We start from the raw sequence: 20,191 nt of genomic DNA on the forward strand, positions 1-20,191 counted from the left end.
CCTACTGAGAAGGGCTTTAAATTAGAATCATTGGGGATGGGTGAACAAAACCCTAAGGTAAGTAAAACAAATACTCACTAGAAATGTGAAATATGGGAACAAAAAGCAATATTTGGAAAGCTATTTACATTAATGCTCAAAGTATGGGGAATAAAGTCCCGGATCTAGAAACAGTCACAGAAGAAGCTGATTTAGATATAGTAGCTATTACAGAGACCTGATACACAGAAAACCATAACTGAAATATAGTTATACTGGGCTACAATCTACTCAGGAAGGACTGGGTAGGAAAGAAGAGAGGAGGCCCGGCATTATAAATAAAGAACTGTTATGGCTTTCTAGATGAAAAGGTAAGGGAGCCAAGGTTAGTGTTCATAAACTACAAGAGATAGCAGAAAGAGGAAGGTGAAAATATCTGGAAAAATTAAGAGAAGCTGGGAAAGTAATCAGGAATTCAAAAATTCAAATAGAAGAAAAAATAGCAAATATGGTAAAATGGGATGACAAGACCTTTTTTTAGATATGTTAATGATGGAAGGAAGTGAAAAATTGGCATTGTGAGACTCAAAGTTGAAGGAGAGGAATACTAAAAGCTTATAAGGGAAAATCAAAATTGCTTAACATATATTTCTATTCAGTGTTCATCGTGGAAAGGCCTGAAATAGGACCACATAAAACAAACACAAATAAGATTAAAAGTGAGGTACACCTCAAATGATTTTCAGAATAGTGTGTTTGTGAGGAGCTAACTAACCTTAAAGTAGATGAGGCAATGGGGCTAGATGGGATACATCTGAGGGTACTAAGGGAACTTAGAGGTGTACTGGCAGATCTGCTGGCTGATCTTTTCAATGCTTCTTTAGAATCTGCAGTAGTCCCAGAGGAGTGGAAAAGGGCAGATGTGGTTCCTATTCATAAAAGAGGAAGTAAGGAGGCGCCGGCCATACGCGTATGGCCGGCGCCATTTTCCGTACAAAAACGATTCGCGGCGGGAAATCGCTCCCTGACCCCCGCTGGACCTCCAGGAACTTTTGGCCAGCTTGTGGGGGGCCTCCTGACCCCCACGAGACTTGCCAAAAGTCCAGCGGGGGTCCGGAAGGACCTCCTGCCGTCCAATCGTGTTCGTCTATGGCCGCCGCCATTTTTCGCCGCCATTTTGGAAAATGGCGCCGGCTGAAGACAACAAGATTGAGGAGCAGGAGCTCGTTCCGGACCGCTGCCGTTCCGGACCGCCGCTGGACCCGCAGGTTATTTAACTCATTTGGGGGGGGTTCGGGAGGGTGGGGGATTTAATTTAAAGTGTCGGGGGTGGGTTTTAGGGGGTTTTAGTGTGCCGGCTCACGATTCTAACGATTTATAACGATAAATCGTTAGAATCTCTATTGTATTGTGTTCCATAACGGTTTAAGACGATATTAAAATTATCGGACGATAATTTTAATCGTCCTAAAACGATTCACATCCCTACTACAGACCAGTTACTTTAACTTCTGTGGTGAGCAAACTAATGGATTGGAATATACAAGGTAGCATGGTTTACCTGAGGTAAATTTTGTCAGATGAATCTGATCAATTTCTTTGATTGGGTGCTATAGTCCTGCCCGGTCCTGCCCGCGGGTAGCCCCTTCACCCACCTGTGCTTTTCGCGGCAGTCCGCCGCTGCCACCGTCCCCTGCTGCCCGGAGGTCTTAGCAGTTCCTGCCCTGCTCGGCAGCATCGGCCCCACGCTGCCACCGCCGCTGCGGGAGATGATATTGTCCTTGTATAGGACCCTGGTGTGAACTCACTTAAAATACTGTGTACAATTCTGGAACATGCATCTTTAAAAGGATATAAACAGGATGGAGTCAGTCCAGAGGGTAGTTACTAACGTATTCATTCTTGTAATGGTACTCAATTTATTAGATTATTGCAAATCTCTCTCTACCTAGGAATTTCAGCAACAATAAGAGCACTACTGAATTTGGCTGCTCGTTTGCTTGTTGGCTGCCCTATAAGAGAACACATTTCTCCAGTACTGATTGACCTCCTCTGGTTGCCCATTCAATTGAGGCTAAAATATAAAATCATTTTTCTTGTCCATAAATTAAGGTCCCTGGACTCCCTACCCTGGATCAATGCCCTATTATGAATATACAATCCTGACAGGTCACTCTATTCCTTACAAAGAGGTCTTCTTGACATACCCTCTCAGTTCATCAAACAAGATTGGTTCACACAAGAGAGCAGGAACATTGGAACACTCTGCCATGTGAACTAAGAATGACAGAGTACAGGAAAAGTTTTAAGTCTATGGCCAAAAACCTCTTCCTTAAGCAAGTGTTCAATTAAGTTAAGACCTGGTTGCATGGCTATGCTGTTTCTTTCATTTCTTCTGCTCTTTGTTTGTGATGATGTTTGTTTTAAATTTTATGTATGTTTTATTGTGCATTGCCTAGGGCATTGGCATAGGCAGCATATAAATAAATAAATATAAATTAATGAATAAATTGTTAAATTAGAGAAACTGTACTAGGTATAGTTGTATAAAAGCTAAGTCTGGTATGCAAATTATCTGCCACCTGGTTAACTTGAAAATCGTGGTTGACTGCAGCTCTTTTACAAAAAAAAAAAAAAATGCTTACATTGGGGCATATTTCTCACTCTACTTCAATGCTGAATACACAAGGAGGATGGAGTGATTATGGCCTACAATAACCCATCCTGATAGCTGTTGAAGAGGAACTATTACTACTGCTATCATTTTTATAGTGCTACTAGATGGTGTACTAGCACTGTACAGGACTAGCACTGTACAGGAACACATAACAGCGAGTCCCTGCTTCTGTACCTCTCCCCCCTCAGCAGTACAGGTAGCCATAGTGAGAGAATGACCATGGTCCACATGATTGTTATGCCAAATTCTCCAGAAAGGAGAAACATGTTGGTTAGGGCAGCCTTTAGTAGTAGGAATACATGTTTATTCTTTCTCTGCACTGCTAACCCTTCTGTTTGGTTCCCACTTAGGGATGCCACCTGGTTGGTATTCAGCCAGCCTTTCTCTTTATTATCAGCTAGGACAGCTACCAGTACAAGTTCAAAATCAGCAATATAAAAGCTTGTTTTTGAACTTCCTCTCTCTCTTTTTACCAGCCTGTGTTAAAGGAACACAAATGTGGCAGGCATCAGGACCATAGCAGCCAAGAAGAGGTAACAGGAAGCAAGAGCTCAGGACTGGCACTAGGGTATGCAAACAGTTCAACAATACAGAATGGTAGCTTTCTTTGGGAGGGGTGAGGACATAAAGAGTAGCAGCAGCCACAGGAAAACAGTAATTCCTGACAACTCAAAGATTTGTTGATGCTTTTAATTACTTCATCTTCACATCTATCTGAAGTGGCCAAAGCATTATAAAGGTTAAAGTGTAAAATATTGCAGTCCTGGTAATGCTTCTCTGGGCCCAAACCCCACCCCCTTGGAGCTAAAAACATTAAAGCTACTCCCACCCCTCCAGATTTCCTTCTCCACCTGCTAATGATGCCCTCCTTACCCTCGACTATTACCTTAATCTCCTGATGTCTAGTTTTTCCAGGAATAACTCCTATGGATCTGGATTTAGCACCATAGCATGTCATATCAGAAGATTCAGGGGGCAAGAGGTGGGAGAAGGTTGAGGGTGGGAGTTGAATGTAACTATTTTAACTTCAAGGGACAGAAATTTGGACCGGGGGAGTGGTGCCAGAGCAAGAACATTTACACTTTTTAAAAATTTTAACACTTTGGCTGCCTCAGGGGGTGGCAGGGTAATGGGGTGGGTTGAAATAGGCTCCCCCTTGATTCCAGAGTTTTTTTCACTACAGTGGCAGTGATGGGGATGGGTGGGTGGAAGGATCCTACAGTTTGCTTGGGCCCTTTAAAAGATAGCAGCCCTAGGATTTGGTGCCACCATCATGTGGGGCCACTTTGCTGCGGCATTTTTGTCAATGGTATTTTACCAGGAAATATCCCACAAGATTTATTAAGCTGCAGTATCAAGTACCACAGGTTAATGAATCCTACTGTATTTTTCCGTCCAAGTAAAATACCATGGCTTAATAAATCTGTTCCCTAGTTTTCAGCTATGCACGCTATTCTAAAATTTCCCTCTCTATGTACACATGCTGGAATCCACACACAGTTAACACTCCGAAAGTGAATCTTGATTTCATTATGAACAAAACATTGAAATCCTTAGCTCACTGTCAGCAGTGGTCAAAAAGACAAATAGAATGTTAAGAATTATTTGGAAAGAAATAGAAAACAAAACTATAAGTACTATAGTGCCTCCATATAAATGCACAGCATAACCACATATAGGGGCGGATTTTCAGAGCCCTGCTCGCGTAAATCCGCCCAAAACCGGGCGGATTTACGCGAGCAGGGCCCTGCGCGCCGGGAAGCCTATTTTACATAGGCCTCCCGGCGCGCGCAGAGCCCCGGGACTCGCGTAAGTCCCGGGGTTCTCCGAGGGGGGCGTGTCGGGGGCGTGTCGGGGGCGGGCCCGGCCGTCGCGGTGTTTCGGGGGCGTGTCGGCAGCGTTTTGGGGGCGGGTACGGGGGCGTGGCTACGGCCCGGGGGCGTGGCCGTGCCCTCTGTACCCGCCCCCAGGTCGCGGCCCGGCGCGCAGGAGGCCCGCTGGCGCGCGGGGATTTACCCCCGACAAAGGTAGGATGGGGGTTTAGACAGGGCCGGGCGGGTGGGTTAGGTAGGGGAAGGGAGGGGAAGGTGAGGGGAGGGCAAAGGAAAGTTCCCTTCTAGGCCGCTCCGATTTCGGAGCGGCCTAGGAGGGAACAGGGGTAGGCTGCGCGGCTCGGCGCGCGCAGGCTATACGAAATCGATAGCCTTGCGCGCGCCGATCCAGGATTTTAGCCGATACACGCGACTACGCGCGTATCTACTAAAATCCAGCGTACTTTTGTTTGCGCCTGGAGCGCAAACAAAAGTAGGCTGTTCGCGCTCGTCTGAAAATCTACCCCATACTGTGTGAAATTCTATTCATGCCATCTTAAAAAAGATATAGCAATACTTTAAAAGGTACAGCAAAGGTTAGGGGTGTTCTGCTTGAAGAAGTGATGTCTGAGAGAGGACACGATACAGGTTTTTAAAATCATGAGTGGTAAAGAACAAGTTGATTCCGAATGGTTATTTATTCTTTCAAGTAATAATAGTACTAGGAGGCACTCCATGAAACTAATTGGTAGCAGATTTAAAACAGATTAAAGAAAGTATCTTTCAGTTAACCCACAATTAAACTGTTGAAGTTGTGGCCAGAGGATGTGTTCAAAGCTCATAGCATAGCTAAATTTAAAAAAAAAAAGATTTTGTCCATTAGTAATTGTTAGCCAGGTAAACATAGGGATCACCACTAGGGGAATGAGAAGAAAGAAATGGATCTCCCCTTTAGTATCTGCTGGGTTCTTCCACTGATGAAGAAAGAATGCTGAGCTCAATTAACCATTGGTCTCACTCTTCATAGCATTTCTTAAGTTCTTATTTGCTAAAGAATGGATGAGGAAAAGAATATGAAAAAGGGAAAGGGAAGTATGGAACTAGATAGGAGATTGGGGAGTGATTTTAAATCTTCTTTATGTGTCTTCCCTAATTAAATGTTTTAACCAAATGACAGAGAGTTGAGATCTGAATGCACCAATGATCAAACAAAATCAGTGAAGTATTCAATACATTTTAGACATAGCTTTCTAGACAATTTAAGGTGAATTTTAAAAGCCTGGCGTGAGTCAAAGCTGGGAGATAAGCAAGAATGTGTGGCTGGTGTGTGCCAGGCGGAATTTAAAATGCGCTCATGTACCTCCTGGTATGCGCACAAATATGTTGCAAAAAAGGAATGCAGCATAGGCGTAGTCTGGGCGGGGCATGGCCAGGACATGTGCGCCAGGGTCCCATGCTGCATAACTTCACTACTGCTATGAATGGCATGTAAGTAATAAAATAAAAAAATCTAGACTAGTCAGTGGGGTTTTAAGAATTGGTGCTAACATGGTAAAAGGGAGGCTATTTAACTAGGGGGGTTAGGAAGTCCTATCCCTTATCTGGGCGAACTAGAAATGAACTGGGGAAACTGGTAAATGCTTTGGTGTACATGTCTACTAAAATCCCCCCACTTACGAATTAGAGGCAGGATTTGCGCGCACATGTACATGTCCATACAAAATTGTGTGCATTTGTACGTGCGTAAAGCCTATTTTATATCTTGAACACAGCTATGCGCATATGTTATAAAATGGCAGTGTCCTTTGGTGCGAGCCAGCATATGCACGTATATGTGAGCCCACATGCTGGTATCAAAGTACAACAATAGAACCCATGCGCCAGTATCTTTGAGCAGCAATAGAACGGACTTCATAACACTTGTGTTGTGGAAAATTCTATTAATTCCTTCCAACTTAGCCAAGTCATGTATAATCATTGGTCCACAATGTCAAACAGTCAGTTTTCTATTTTTATAAATAGTATTTTTTGTATTGCAAATAAAAACTTGAAGCGTGCATTTAGCAAAGAGGCATTACTTTTCTTTTGAAGATTCGTCCAACATAGTACTATGTTTCAATGGTCTCTGCTTCAGGGGATGAAACTGCATGTTCTATATTTGTATCCTCTTTAACTTGCTATTTTAGAATCTGTGTTATGATCTGCTATGCTGATGGGAGGAGCAAGCAGATGGGAGTTAGCAATCTCTTATAATCTGCTATGCTGATGGGAGGAGCAAGCAGACAGGAGTTAGCAATCTGTTGTAATCTGCTACAATGATGGGAAGGAGCAAGCAGATGGGAGTTAGCAATGTATTACGTTTCTGCTCCTGAAGAAGGAGGAGTTAGCAATCTGTTATGAATTAGGCTGCGGAGTTAGCAATCTGTTCAGCACCACCCCACTGGGGGGGGGGGGGGGGAGTTAGCTATCTGTTACGGATCTTGCTAGGGAATTAGCAATCTGATAGGCTTGGCTCCTGTAGGAGGAGGAGTTTAGCAATCTATTAGTGCTCTGTTCCCTCAGAGGGAATGAGTAGCAACTGTTATGCTTCGTTCCTGCAGAAAGATGAGCCAGCAACCTGTATGATCCCCACAGGGAGATAGTTATCTGATATGGATCAACTTCCACAGAAAGAGGAGTAACACTTAGTAGAAATAGTGAATCCCTGGGCCGATGGCAGATGACAGCGCCCTCAAGTGGAGATCCTGAGAGGGACCACCGGTTAAGGCCTGAGTATTGAGACAAACACAGATAGTTCTTTATTAGACTAGAAGTAGAACCACCAGAGGTGGCAGTAGTGAGTTGATGGCCCGGCAGGGCTGAAGTCCCTCTGATATTGGAACTACGATCTCTGAGTTGCTGAGCTGTAAGGAGATACTATAGGTAGTGAGTAGACAGGATATGCTGGGCATAACCAGTGGTAGATGATACACTCATAATTGTAGATATCTGTAATGTCCTCTTATGCAACAGTCTTCAGTATTCAGGAACAGGAGCCGCAGGTGAGTACTGGTTCCTGTAGGCAGTCTGAAATAGAACTCACAATAACTGTGTATGGGATGGCTTCTGGAATAGAAGAGGGGCTAGGAGAGAATTAGGAACATAGGCCCTCATGGAGCGAGTACCGGTTCCTATCTGTTAATCTGTAATAGTAATCCATAAGATATAGGTATGCGATATCTTCTGAGGAAGAAGAGAGTTTGAGAAAGGTATTAGGAACAGAGGCCCTCGTGGAGCGAGTACCGGTTCCTATCTGCAATCTGCAATAGTAACTCACGATCTCCGTACCTGCGGTAACGTCTTAGATTGAAGGGAGTCTTAGAGATAAGGAACAAGGGCCCTCATGGAGCGAGTACCGGTTCCTGTCCGAATAGGACTCACTGTGTTCACGTCTGCGATCGCCTCCAGGCAATAGGAGCGAGTACCGGATCCTGTCCAACAATCTGAAATCAAGGAGAGAGCGGAACCCCTGAGGAGCGGGTCCTCGAGGAGCGAGTACCGGATCCTGTCCAACAATCTGAAATCAAGGAGAGAGCAGAACCCCTGAGGAGCGGGTACTCCTGGTAAGTTTGAAAAGGCCGAGCAGTGGAGAAAGATTTCCCCTTGCTGACTCGGATCATTGTTGCAAGTAGCGTGGACTGCCAAAGCAAGTCCCGTTGGAGTTCCTTGCTAACTCGTTTGAGGTTAGCAAACAAAGACCTTTTAAATTGAAAACGGATGATGTCACTATGGGGGGACGGCCCCAAGGTTCGCGCCCTTGCTGGTACAAAGTCTGGAGCGCGCGTGCTCACCCTTACGTCATCAGGAAAATGGCGGATCCGTGGTGTCAGGCCAGCCCGGGGATACCGGGACCAAGAGGCGGGGAGAAGCCGCGGCTGCATCTGACTGTCTGAGCCGAAGGAAGTAGCCACAAAGGTAGAGAGCGTGGAGCGAGGGTGAGAATAGGCACGAATGCAACAATCTGCAAATGGAGCATACATAACATGATTAGTAATAGCACATTATAGAACCAGTTTTCACATTGCCAGATTTAATGCCATATGTCCATATAGGCATTACCAGGTCGAGCATCAAATCCAGGAAATGTAATTTAATTTAGCATTCCCAAAGGGCTGCTCACCATGATTTCAACCGGAAGACATGAGCTATGACTTGAGACTTCCTTTTGAAGTTTACAAGTTGACTTAATCACATTGTGGACACTCGAAAATCAGCTGTTCTGCTGAAAGAAGTCTCCAATGCACAATAAAGACAATCAGCTGATTTGTAGAGGGTTGAAAAAAATATATCAATTGATGTACAGAGAGTTAGAAAAAATATATATGCCATTCAATTTCTGCATTTACTCCTCTTGAAATGGTGGACTATAATCGATATATCCATTGTTCGTCTTGTGCTATAATGTACTATTACTATAACTTGTGCTATAATGTACTATTACTAATCCTGTTATGTATGATCTATTTGTGTTATGATGGTGGACCCTTGAGCCGGCTAGAAGATGATGATGAAGCGCTGAGGGGAGGCCCACAGCAGAAGTCATAGCCGGGAGGCGGATCAGAGCCAGGAGACCAACAGGACCTTCACCACTGGAAGCCCAAGGTCCCCCCGGGAGGAACCCTTGGGGACCCGAGCCACTTGGACTTAGGTGCGGTCACGTGGGGACGAGAGTCTGAAGAGAATTCCAGAAGTCATGAGTCGAGAGAGGAGTCGGAGCCAGGAGACCAACAGGAACTTCACCACTGGAAGCCCGAGGTCCCCCTGGGAGGAGCCCTTGGGAACCAAAGCCGCTTGGACTTAGGTGGGGTCTCCTGGAAAAGGATGTCCAAAGAGAAGTCCGAGTCGAGGCAGGCAGCAGTGCGGCAAAACGTGGAAACGGACCAAGAGTCAGGGCAGGCGGCAGACAGCAGAGACCAGAGACAAGCCAGGAATCAAGACGGGCAGCGAAGCAGGATACCAGAGGACGAACTGAAGTCAGGAGCCAGGAAGACAAGCCAAGAGGAAGCAGGAACAGGAGCAGGCGAGGACGGAGCTAGAAACAGGAACAAGGCTGGAATGGAGCAGGAGTCAGGAACAAGCTGGTACAGGAATCAGGAACAAGCTGGAACAGGAACAAGCAGGAATGGAGACAGCAACTAGATAACTCCAGGGAGCGAACCTCATTGCAAGGCAAGGATTTGAAGACTGATGCTTGCTTTTATGTTGCCGGCATCTGATGTCACTCAGGAGGGCCGGGTTGCCATTTCCTGCCGCGGGCCCTTTAAATTTTGGCCTTCTGCGCGTGTGCACGTGCGCCTATGAGGCAGGGCTGGAGCAGGAAGAGCAGGAGCTCAGCAGCGTCTCCCTTGTGGAGATGCCGCCGCGGAGAGACCGAGCCACGGCCCAGGGAGAGCGGGGGACCGCCGGGAGTCACCCCGGAGCTGGCGGGGAGGGAGGTAAGAGCCCGGCCGTGGCTTCCCACGGCCGAGAATCATAACAATTTGCAGACTCTAAAATAGTAAGTTAAATTGGATACAAATATAAAGGTGAATTTTAAAAGCCTGGTGCATGTATTAATTAAGGGATGTGTGAAGAAGTCGGGCATGTGTGTGCCGAGTGTATTTTAAAAGCTACCAAGGTACGCACATATCGATGCAGCACGCACAATGCTAAATTTACAAAAAGAAGTGGGGTGTGGGCAGGGCATGGACTTTTAGGGACGTGAACCTGAGATGTACGTGTAAATACTTATGCAACCCGGTGCATGCTGAGGTCTCCTGCTGTGTAACTTAACCGATGTAAGTTAAAATTTAAAGAAAACTAAGCAAATCTGTGGAGTTTTATGGGTCATGGCTAACTGGGGGAAATTAAGACTATCAAACCATGGGGTGGTTGGAGGACCTATCTCTTAACTAGGCGAACTGGGGACAAACAGGTAAAATTGGGAATGGTATTGGCGTGTGCCCCTTTTAACATCCCCCGATTTACACGGTAAAAGCAAGATTTACACACACGTGCATGCCCAATTAAAATTAGGCACACATGTACGCACGGCCAGACTATTTTATAACATGCGTGCATATGTGCACATATGATATAAAATAGCCACTACCTGGGTATGGGCTGACTTATGCACAGAAATGTGCACATGCACGCTAGTTTGAAAGATACCGTCTTAGAGCATTTGATTTCAGCCCCTGAAGCAAAGACCACCGAAACATTGTACTAAGTTGGGCAAAGCTTCAAAAGGAAAGTAATGCCTGTTTGCTAAATGCACGCTTCAAGTTTATATTTGCATTACACAAAAATACTACTTATAAAAATAGCAAATTGACTGTTTGACATTGCGGACCATTTATTATACATGACCTAGCTAAGCAATAATAAGTACAAGAATTTTCCACAACATGAATGTTATGAAGGTCCGCTCTATTACTGCATGAATGGTCTAGAGAGCAATGTCTAAAATGTGTTAAATGGCAATGCTTCTCTGATTTTGTTCTAATTAAAATTTTTATAGGTAAGGAAATAAGATGTTACTTAAAATATAATTCAAAGTCTCCTACTGTACAATGTTTAAAAGGCTACTCATGATTGAAAGCGACAATCCTTACCGATCATAATCCATTAGAGCAATGGAGAGGCTGACCTCCTCCATATTTTCTGGAGGGATATCAAAGATGATGGCCTCATTGTAAACTGGATTTAGGGTATTTCTCTTTGTGGTTGTTTTTCGCTTTTTTAATCTTCGACCTTCACACATTAGTGATACTTTTACATAAGGATCTGGTAAGAAGAAATAATTTTCATTAAAGCAGTCAAGTAAAATAAACATACAGACTTGCTAATGCATAATTACATTAGTTTTATTATATTTGCAAGCTGGTAGCTGACTGATTGCCATCTGTGTCCACAAACTTTCTGTTAGGAAGGAACAATATGAGGACACTTCTATACAGTGCCAGATTGGGGATTGCTGGCAACCCATAGTAAAACTGTAGAGATGATAAGGAATATGGGCATTCTAAAATAGTGACTCTGTAGGGAAGAACAAAAGATAATCTATTGAATATCCACAACCCACTACAGTGCCAGTCAAGAACACAGCGCATATACGTTTACCTGCTTAAAATATTGGGCAGGGTTAGGTCCATGGAGGGAAAATATATGTGGGGATTGCATTTTTTAATAGTCACATGCTTCGTGCATGTACTTAAGTACAGGTGAAAAATGTGCAGACGCAAGAGTCTCCATGGTATTACCTGCTTTTTCAAAAGGAAACTCCATGGGCAGAATCCAAATTGGCTTCCCACTGTTTAAATGTCATATAATTTATTAATTGTTCCCCTGCAGTAAATATTAATGTGTATAAATTGAAAAGCATTTTGTCTAAGAGGGTTTTATAGTTTATTATGCTTTCCATAATATATGGAATGTTGGAAAGATTTATATAACGGGGTCCATGTCTGTCTTTCTAAGGTAAATTTGGTTTGCTGAATGAAAATAGGGATAACTTGCACAAATTTGAAAAAAAGAAATATTGAATCAGTATTTTTGAAGAAAAATCCATCCAAAAAATCCTCATTGCTTTACTTGGGAAGTGGTTAAAGATTACAAAATGTTGACAGACGGAAAAGAAAACTGAAACAGCTGAAGGAGGATGCACATTTCAACTGCCTCCTCAACATTTTCCAACCCTCACACACTCAAATACACAACTGCTCCTCCACACACAGTCAGCACATACCCCATTCCCCTCACGAACACCTCTACACACATAAACCACCACATACCCACTCATACTCCCCTGACATCCCCTTTGAAAATCAGGCAACGGGGGGGGGGGGGGGCGCTGGTGAGCACCAAAGAAGATGGCCACTTGAATCTTCATCTCTTCAGAATCTTCAGAACTCCCTGCTGTTTTTATGTATTTCTCTGCTGACCATCCTGTTTTCTATCTTTTTTGATCACATGCTAACTTTTTATCATGGCTACCTCAAATCTGGCAAAACTGAGGCTGTGTTTGCCCTTGCTTTTGGAACTAAATGGTGTAAACATGATCCACCCTCTCCTGTGAAGCTGCCTGCTGAGAAAGTGCCGTCTTCAACGGACCCTGTTCTTCTTGAATTGCTGCAATTGAAAGAAATGTTCTGCCATTACATGGAAACCACTTGTGGTATTAAGTCGGAGCTCTCTGACCTGACTTCCAGAGTTGCTGCCATACCACCACATCTGGATGCCTTGGAGCATAGACTTGATTCATCCATTTGAGCTTTACAGGCTGCATCATTGATAATCACGTCTTTGCAGTGTGATTTTGAAGACCTCTCAAATTGTAATTGGCACAACAATATTCGGATTCTTGGCACATCTGAAGGCCGGCAAGGCAGCAATATCCTGCCGTATCTCTGGCAACTAATTCCTGCAAGCTTAGGCCTCCAATTTGATCAGCCATTGGAAATTGACATGTGCACCACTTGCCATCATGACTGTGGCCCTAAGCAACTCATCTGCAACCCATTATATTAAATATCCTGCAATACCCGCAGGTTCTACTGATTCTTGCTACAGAAAAAGCCAAGTTGTCAGTTACAGTGGGATGCACCTTACCTATCTGCCAGATTTGGCGAAGATCACTGCTGCCTGCCGGAAAATCTTTTTGGGCCTACGGCCCCATCTGTGTGCAATTGGAGTCCAATATGGCCTCTTTTACCGAGTCTGGATGCGCATCACTCATAACAATTTTACCTGTTCATGTGAAGAACCACAGGCGTTGATCGACTATCTGGATGGACTTTCCCTAATATCTTCCATGGTTACCTGATTGCTTAGTACTGCTGTTAGCATTTTCTCTTTGAGTGCCTCCTTTTCCTTTTTTTTTTGCTCCGATGCATATTGCCTGGACTTTCCAGCTACTTTCTTCTCTCTGAGTGTGAGTTTTGCCTCATTTTGCTTTCATGCATAACAATTAATTAAAAAAAATTTTTTTTTGAGCTTTCGGAGAGTTAGCAACTGATAATTTTTCTTTTTCTTTTTCCAGCACTGTTTTCAAATCTTTTTGGTTGCTCTCCCCTCTCTGATACTGTTTGGTATTGGACTAATCTGCTTGATGGTTTCGTGCTTTTTCTTTCACAGCTTTTTCTACTTTACAGTTGATTCGTGTTCATCGACCTAATTTCCCATTTTTGGGCACAGTATTTTTGTAAGCTTTTTTTTTTTCTTTTGGCAGTATGGGGATTCTGGGTGGCCTTTTCCTTGCCTCACCACCCTCGTCTAGCTGTTATCATATTTCCCCTGGGATCTCTTGGCGCATCTGTATTTTTTTTTGTGCGCCATTTGCTTTTTGCATGTGTTTTTTCTTTGTTTCCTCCTTTTCCCCCTTGAGGAGCTCCCTTTTTCTTTTTTTATCTCCATTCTACCTGCTGCATGATGCATGTCTTCCCTTCCTTTTTCCATGTATCTATTTGTATTTTTGCATTACTGTTATTGGCTTATTTTACCCTATGGTTGCTGATTTAAAAGTGTTCACTTTATGTTTAAACGTTTTTTATTGAGTTTTAAAATGCACAATAATAGTAACATCACTAAGGGGAACAGGGCACTTGGCTCCCCCCAGTTTTGTGTGAGACAATATGAATATCAAGAACAGATAGCAATTATACAACATGAACAACAACTACAATTTAAGTGTTCACTTTAAATGTTAATGACTTAAATCTGTTGATCTGTAAAGTGATTGCTAAGTTTTTGTTATCTGTAAACTGAGGTGATGTGCTTCATGTGCCCCGGTATATAAAAACTTTTAAATAAATAAATAAATAAATATAAATCACTGCATCAAACGTAAGATAGTGCTGACTCATGTTAAATCCTTACACCCCGAAATAGTATTTTTACAGGAGTCTCACCTTTCTGCTGGCGAGTCCCACAAACTTGACCAGGATTGGATAGATCAAGTTTTCTTTGTGCCTGTGCAAAGCAAGAAGGGGGGGGGGGGTTGCTATTTTAATATGTAAATCTCTAACCCTTCAACTTGTTCAACAAGAGTCAGCTCCCGATGGACTCTGGATTGCTGCAGTGATGTCCCCATAACACTAAATTGTTGTTGTTGACTGTATATGCCCCTAGTACTGATGTCTCTTCTTTTTATGCTGACCTTTCAGTTCTGTTATGTACCTATGCAGATCTACCTGTCATAATGGGAGGTGACTTCAATCTACCACTGGATTTAATCATGGACCATCAATCCACTTGTCCTGCCAGACCATCTCCATCTCATACTGCTGTGCGATATCTCATCTCCTCATTTCATCTTGTGGTCCCCTGGAGATTGCTACATCCTACTGATAAAGATTACACCTTTTTCTCCTTTCTTCATCATTCCTATTCTTATATTGACTACTTTCTTATTTCCAGATTTTTGATGCCTTCTACTTTTGCGTCTATCATTTCTTCTATCCTTATCTCTGATCAAGCGGTGGTTCCTTGTTGTTGTGTCTAGTGGCCGCAGCCGCCGGTGGCCGCGACCACCTACCTGAGTCGCAGCTCTGGGACCACCGTGGCAGCACTGGGGAGCCCAGGCCTTTTATCCCCGCTCCTCGTTACGGCTCCCCGTGGTGATTACTGGCGTGGGAGGCGCCCAGGCCTCCTCTCGTGGAGACGGGCCGCTCAGCACAGCTTCGGGGATTCAAAATGGCTGCCCTGTCCTTAGGTGCGAGGCTGCGCCTCCTCTGTAAATTTAAAGGGACATCATCCTCTAAATTGACTTCACCTGTGCCTGATGGGCCAGGCACAGGGAAGTATATAATCAGGCCTCCTCCATTCACTCATCGACTTGGCAACTTTTTGCTACAAGTCTGCTTGCTTCGGTGAGTCTTCTGATGCCTCGGGTTCCTGATTCCTGGTTCCTGCGTCTTCTCGGTGATTCCTTGGTGTGTTACTTCGGACTGGCAAGTGGTGATTCCTCGGTGTGTGACTTCGGACTGCAAGTGGTGATTCCTCGGTGTGTGACCTTGGACTGGCAAGTGGCGATCCTCTGGTACTCGACCTCGGACTTCTTCCGGACCTCCCATCTTCAAGGGCTCACCTAAGTCCCAGCGGCCCAGGTCCCTATGGGCTCCTCCCGGGGGGACCACGGGCTTCCAGTGGTGAAGATCCAGTTGGCCCTTGCACCAACCTCACGCCTCCTCGACCTCTCAAATGTCCACCTAAGCCCCAGCGGCCCAGGTCCCTATGGGCTCCTCCCAGGCGGGCCGCGGGTTTCCAGTGGCGAAGATCCAGTTGGCTCTGCTCCGACTTCACGTCTCTTCATCCTCTCAATGTCCGCCTCAGTCTTCAACGCCGAGGGGCCAGCCAGTCCCACCTTCTGTTCCGCCTTGCCACCCGACGGGGGAACCTAAGGAGCCATCTCTTAAGGTGGATCACCTCCTGTCGGTCCAAGGGTTCAGGAATCTCCTGATCATAACAGATTGCCAAGTCCATGAACCCGGCGGAGGTGTCTGCCCGCCAGGCCATCCCTGGAATGGCCCAACATATGATGGACCAGCAAAAAACCCTTGATGCCCTTGTCTTCGCGGTGGAGGGCCTGAATCAGTACTTCGAGGCATTAGGGCCCATGAACCCCACCTTGCCATCCCCGCCCATGGCTTCCGGGCGCCACTCAGTAATCCGCCTGCCACGTTTTTATGGGGAACCCCGGGCCTGCAGGGGTTTCATAAATCAGTGCAATATGTACTTTCGCCTGCAGCTGACCCTCTTTCCCGACGACGCTACCAAGACCATCTTCATTCTCGAAGGGAAGGCCCTGGAATGGGCTTCCCTCCTGTGGGAACGGGATGACCCCGTCCTGAGTAACTTGAGAGAGTTCAGGGAGCTCCTCCGGATGAGTTTCGGTGACCCCACTCAGGAGGTTTCTGCTGGGCCCAAACTTCTCCAACTGCGTCAGGGTTCAAGGACGCTTGCCAAGTTTGCCATTGAATTCCGGACCCACTCTTCAGAGCTCGGCTGGGACCCAGACTGCCTATGAACCATCTTCCTACAGGGACCCAGAATGAAGGACGAGCTCGCGAGCCGGGAGTTACCTAGGTCATTGAACGCCCTCATCGACCTGGCAGGGCGTATTGATAGGTGCCATCAAGAACGCCGCCAAGAGGCTCAGATGTCCATGAATGTCTCGACTCCTTCAAGGCGTCCTCATCGCTCGCCTTCCCCCAAAGGTGAACTGGGAGCCTCCCAGACACCGGCCGAAGAACCCATGTAATTGGGCCGAGGGAAACTCTCCACGCAAGAGTGTCGATGGCGAACTAGAGAAGGACTCTGCCTTTACTGAGGCATGGCAGGCCATCAAGTGGCTGCATACCCGGTGCTGCCAGGAAACTCCCGGGCCTAGGACCTGAAGGAGGTCTCTTCCTGGGCCTAACATTATCTGCACCTCCACTAACCCTACCAGTTGCACTCACATCTTCGGACGGCAAGTTCCATACGTTAGCCCTCAGAGTTGCCCCTGACTCAGGGGCCAGGGGCAACTTTATTATGAAGAGTCTAGTGGAGCACTTAAAGATTCCACAGGTCCACGCCCAGGCCCCATTGGTCATCTCGTCTATCCAAGGCAAGCCCCTCCTGGGGCGAGTGACACACCTCACGGAACCCGTCCAACTGCGGGTTGGACTTCTTTACCTCGAGCGGATGTCCTTCCACATCCTGGAACACTCCATACACCCAGTCATCCTGGGGCTTCCCTGGCTCAAAAAACATTGTCCCCAGTTCGACTGGAGAACCCTACAGTTAACCCAATCGGGGCCGACTTGTCATGAAAATTGCCTCCAACCAGTAGCTCCAGTGCCATGCGCGACCGCTCTTGCCAGTCTGCCAGGCTTGCCGGCCTCCTATGCCGCTTACTCGGACCTTTTTTCCAAGCGGAAGGCCGAGACGCTTCTGCCTCACCGACCATTCGACTGTGCCATTAACCTTCTTCCCGGCACAGAACCTCCTCGGGGCCACACCTATTCCCTTTCACCCTCGGAGTCTCGATCAATGTCCCATTACATCAAGGAAAATCTAGAGAGGGGCTTCATCCGCAAGTCGACCTCTCCGGCGGAGGCCAGTTTTTCTTCGTTAGGAAGAAAGATGGAAAGATGGAACCCTTCGCCCTTGCATCGCCTACCAGGGCCTGAACACCATAACGAAACGTAGTTTCGCTCTGCGGGGGGGAATTGGCGAGATAGGAAGGTGCATGGATGTGGCTTGTGTTGGGTCGAGTTCTGACTCAGAACGGCTCCTACGCCTTCTGAGGATGCATCCACCTCAATAATAAATGGACACTGGGGGTCTGGATGGTGAAGGCATGGCTGGCAAAAGGACGCCTCCTTCAGACGGAGGAAGGCGGCTAACGCTTTGAGGGGGGGGGGGGGCAGTTCTTGGGGTCCGAGCTTTTCAATCGCCTTCAAGGCACGAAAGTCTTTACCAAATTGGACCTCCGGGGAGCCTATAATCTGATCCGCATCAAGGAGGGAGATGAATGGAAAATGGCCTTCAACACAAGAGACGGCCATTACGAATTGCTCGTAATGCCATTCGGACTCTGCAACGCCCCAGCGGTGTTTCAAAACACCATGAATGAAATCTTCTGAGACCTGCTATACCGTTGTGTGGTCATATACCTCGACGAGAACTTGGTTTTCTCCAGTTCCCTCACCGCTCACCGCCAGCACATTATCCAAGTATTACAACGACTAAGAGAAAACCAACTCTACGCCTGTTGTGATTTTGGATGTGAATCCACAGTAGACCGTGGTCTTACCTTCGGGGATGATAGACCAAGGTAGTGTTGCTAGCGAGTGGTGTCTCCCCAAACAGTCAAGAACAGACAGCAAACAGACAAGTCCAGGTCCGGTCCGGTATCAGGGCAGTCAGCAAACAGAGAAGTCCAGGTCCGGTCCGGTGTCAGGGCAGGCAGCAAACAGAGAAGTCCAGGTCCAGTCCAGTATCAGGGCAGGCAGCAAACAGAGAAGTCCAGGTCCGGTCCGGTATTAGGGCAGGCAGCAAACAGGGAAGTCCAGGTCTGGTCCGATATCAGGGCAGGCAGCAAACAGGGAAGTCCAGGTCCGGTCCGGTATCAGGGCAGGCAGCAAACAGAGAAGTCCAGGTCCGGTCCGATATCAGGGCAGGCAGCAAACAGAGAAATCCAGGGAACACTCCAGATCAGTACACAGGCAATAGCAGAATCCCACAAGAGCATCAGCACAAGCAAGCCTGTAGCTGAGGCGAGATTGTGCTGGGCACAGCTCTTTAAATAGTTGAAGTTCCCGCGCAAACGCGGGAACATCCAGTTTGAAGTAAGACGTGCCGTGGTGGGCGGAGCTTGCTTCGGGTCGCGTCGGATCGCGTTGCTGCCGGAAGACGTCGGCCGGGAGGCATGGACGCCGGGACTCTCCGCGCTGCCGCGCATCGCGAGGTAAAAGTACCTCCCCCGTAAAGACCCTCTCTCTTGTTCTGAGGGCGAGGTTTCCAAGAAAAACTTTTATGAAACTCCTGGATTAAGCGAGGGGCCTGTATGTTATGGATCGGCTCCCATGAATTTTCCTCTGGGCCATAATTTTTCCAGGAGATTAAATATTGTAAAGTACCCCTTGACCTTCGAACGTCCAGGATTTCCTTAACCTCATATTGGGAATTATCTGGTATGACAGATGGAATTGTCCGCTTAAGCCTCCTAGAGTGCCAAGATAGGATCGCTGATTTCAGTAATGAGATGTGAAACACATCATGAATGTGCAAGGTAGGGGGTAGCCGAAGTTTAAAGGATACCCTAGTTATTTGTTTTTCGATCGGAAAGGGTCCAATAAATCGAGGTGCAAATTTTAGGGAAGGAGTGCGTAATTTGATGTTTCGTGTGCTAAGCCACACCATATCTCCAGCTTTAAGTGGTGGTTCCCTTCTTCTCCTCTTATCAGCTTGATCCTTCATCTTACTGGATGCTTGTTGTAATAGAACTTGAGTCCTCTCCCATAAGGTAGTCATGGACTGAGCTACCCGGTCTACTGCCGGACAGGCGGAAGAGGTAGGAAAGCGAAGCGGAATCCGTGGCTGTCTCCCAAAAACCAGGAAGAAAGGTGAGGACCCAGAGGCTTGAGTAACATGATTATTATGACACATTTCTGCCCATGGCAATAAAGATGCCCAATCGTCCTGGCGTTGGTTGACATAACATCGTAAAAATGTTTTAAGGGTTTGATTGGTCCGTTCAGTTAGCCCATTGGATTGAGGGTGATAGGTGGAGGAAAAGTTTAGATCTATCTTAAACTTCTTGCAGAGCTCTTTCCAATATCTTGCCATAAACTGTACTCCCCTATCAGATACAATACTAGAGGGTAGACCATGGATTCGAAAGATATGTTGAAGAAACAATCGGCCTAATTCAGGTGCAGACAGCAAGGCAGGCAAAGGGGTGAAGTGTGCCATACGAGAAAAGCGATCAATGACAACCCAAATAACGGAATTGCCCTCAGAGGGAGGAAGATCCGTAATAAAATCAGTTGCGATGTGTTTCCATGGTTGGTCTGGAATCGGGAGAGGTTGCAATAGTCCACTGGTCATTGTCTAGGTGTCTTTTGGGCGGCACAAATGGGACATGATTCAACATATCGTCGGACGTCAGCTGCCCACCGTGGCCACCAATAATGGCGGGACACAAGCTGCATAGTTCCAA

The 20,191-nt window shown here is 46.2% G+C and overlaps 1 protein-coding gene across 1 annotated transcript in view; it reads right to left on the reverse strand.

The window, feature by feature from the left end:
- The window catches only part of SYT10 (synaptotagmin 10), a 596,888-nt gene that overhangs the window by 282,961 nt on the left and 293,736 nt on the right, over positions 1 to 20,191 (reverse strand). The window contains exon 5 of the mRNA XM_029597488.1: positions 11,100 to 11,271. Coding sequence (XP_029453348.1) covers positions 11,100 to 11,271 — 172 coding nt within the window. The remainder of the gene's footprint in view (positions 1 to 11,099; positions 11,272 to 20,191) is intronic.

The sequence above is a fragment of the Rhinatrema bivittatum genome, chromosome 4 (genome assembly GCF_901001135.1).
Source record: "Rhinatrema bivittatum chromosome 4, aRhiBiv1.1, whole genome shotgun sequence".
NCBI classification, from domain to species: Eukaryota; Metazoa; Chordata; class Amphibia; order Gymnophiona; family Rhinatrematidae; genus Rhinatrema; species Rhinatrema bivittatum.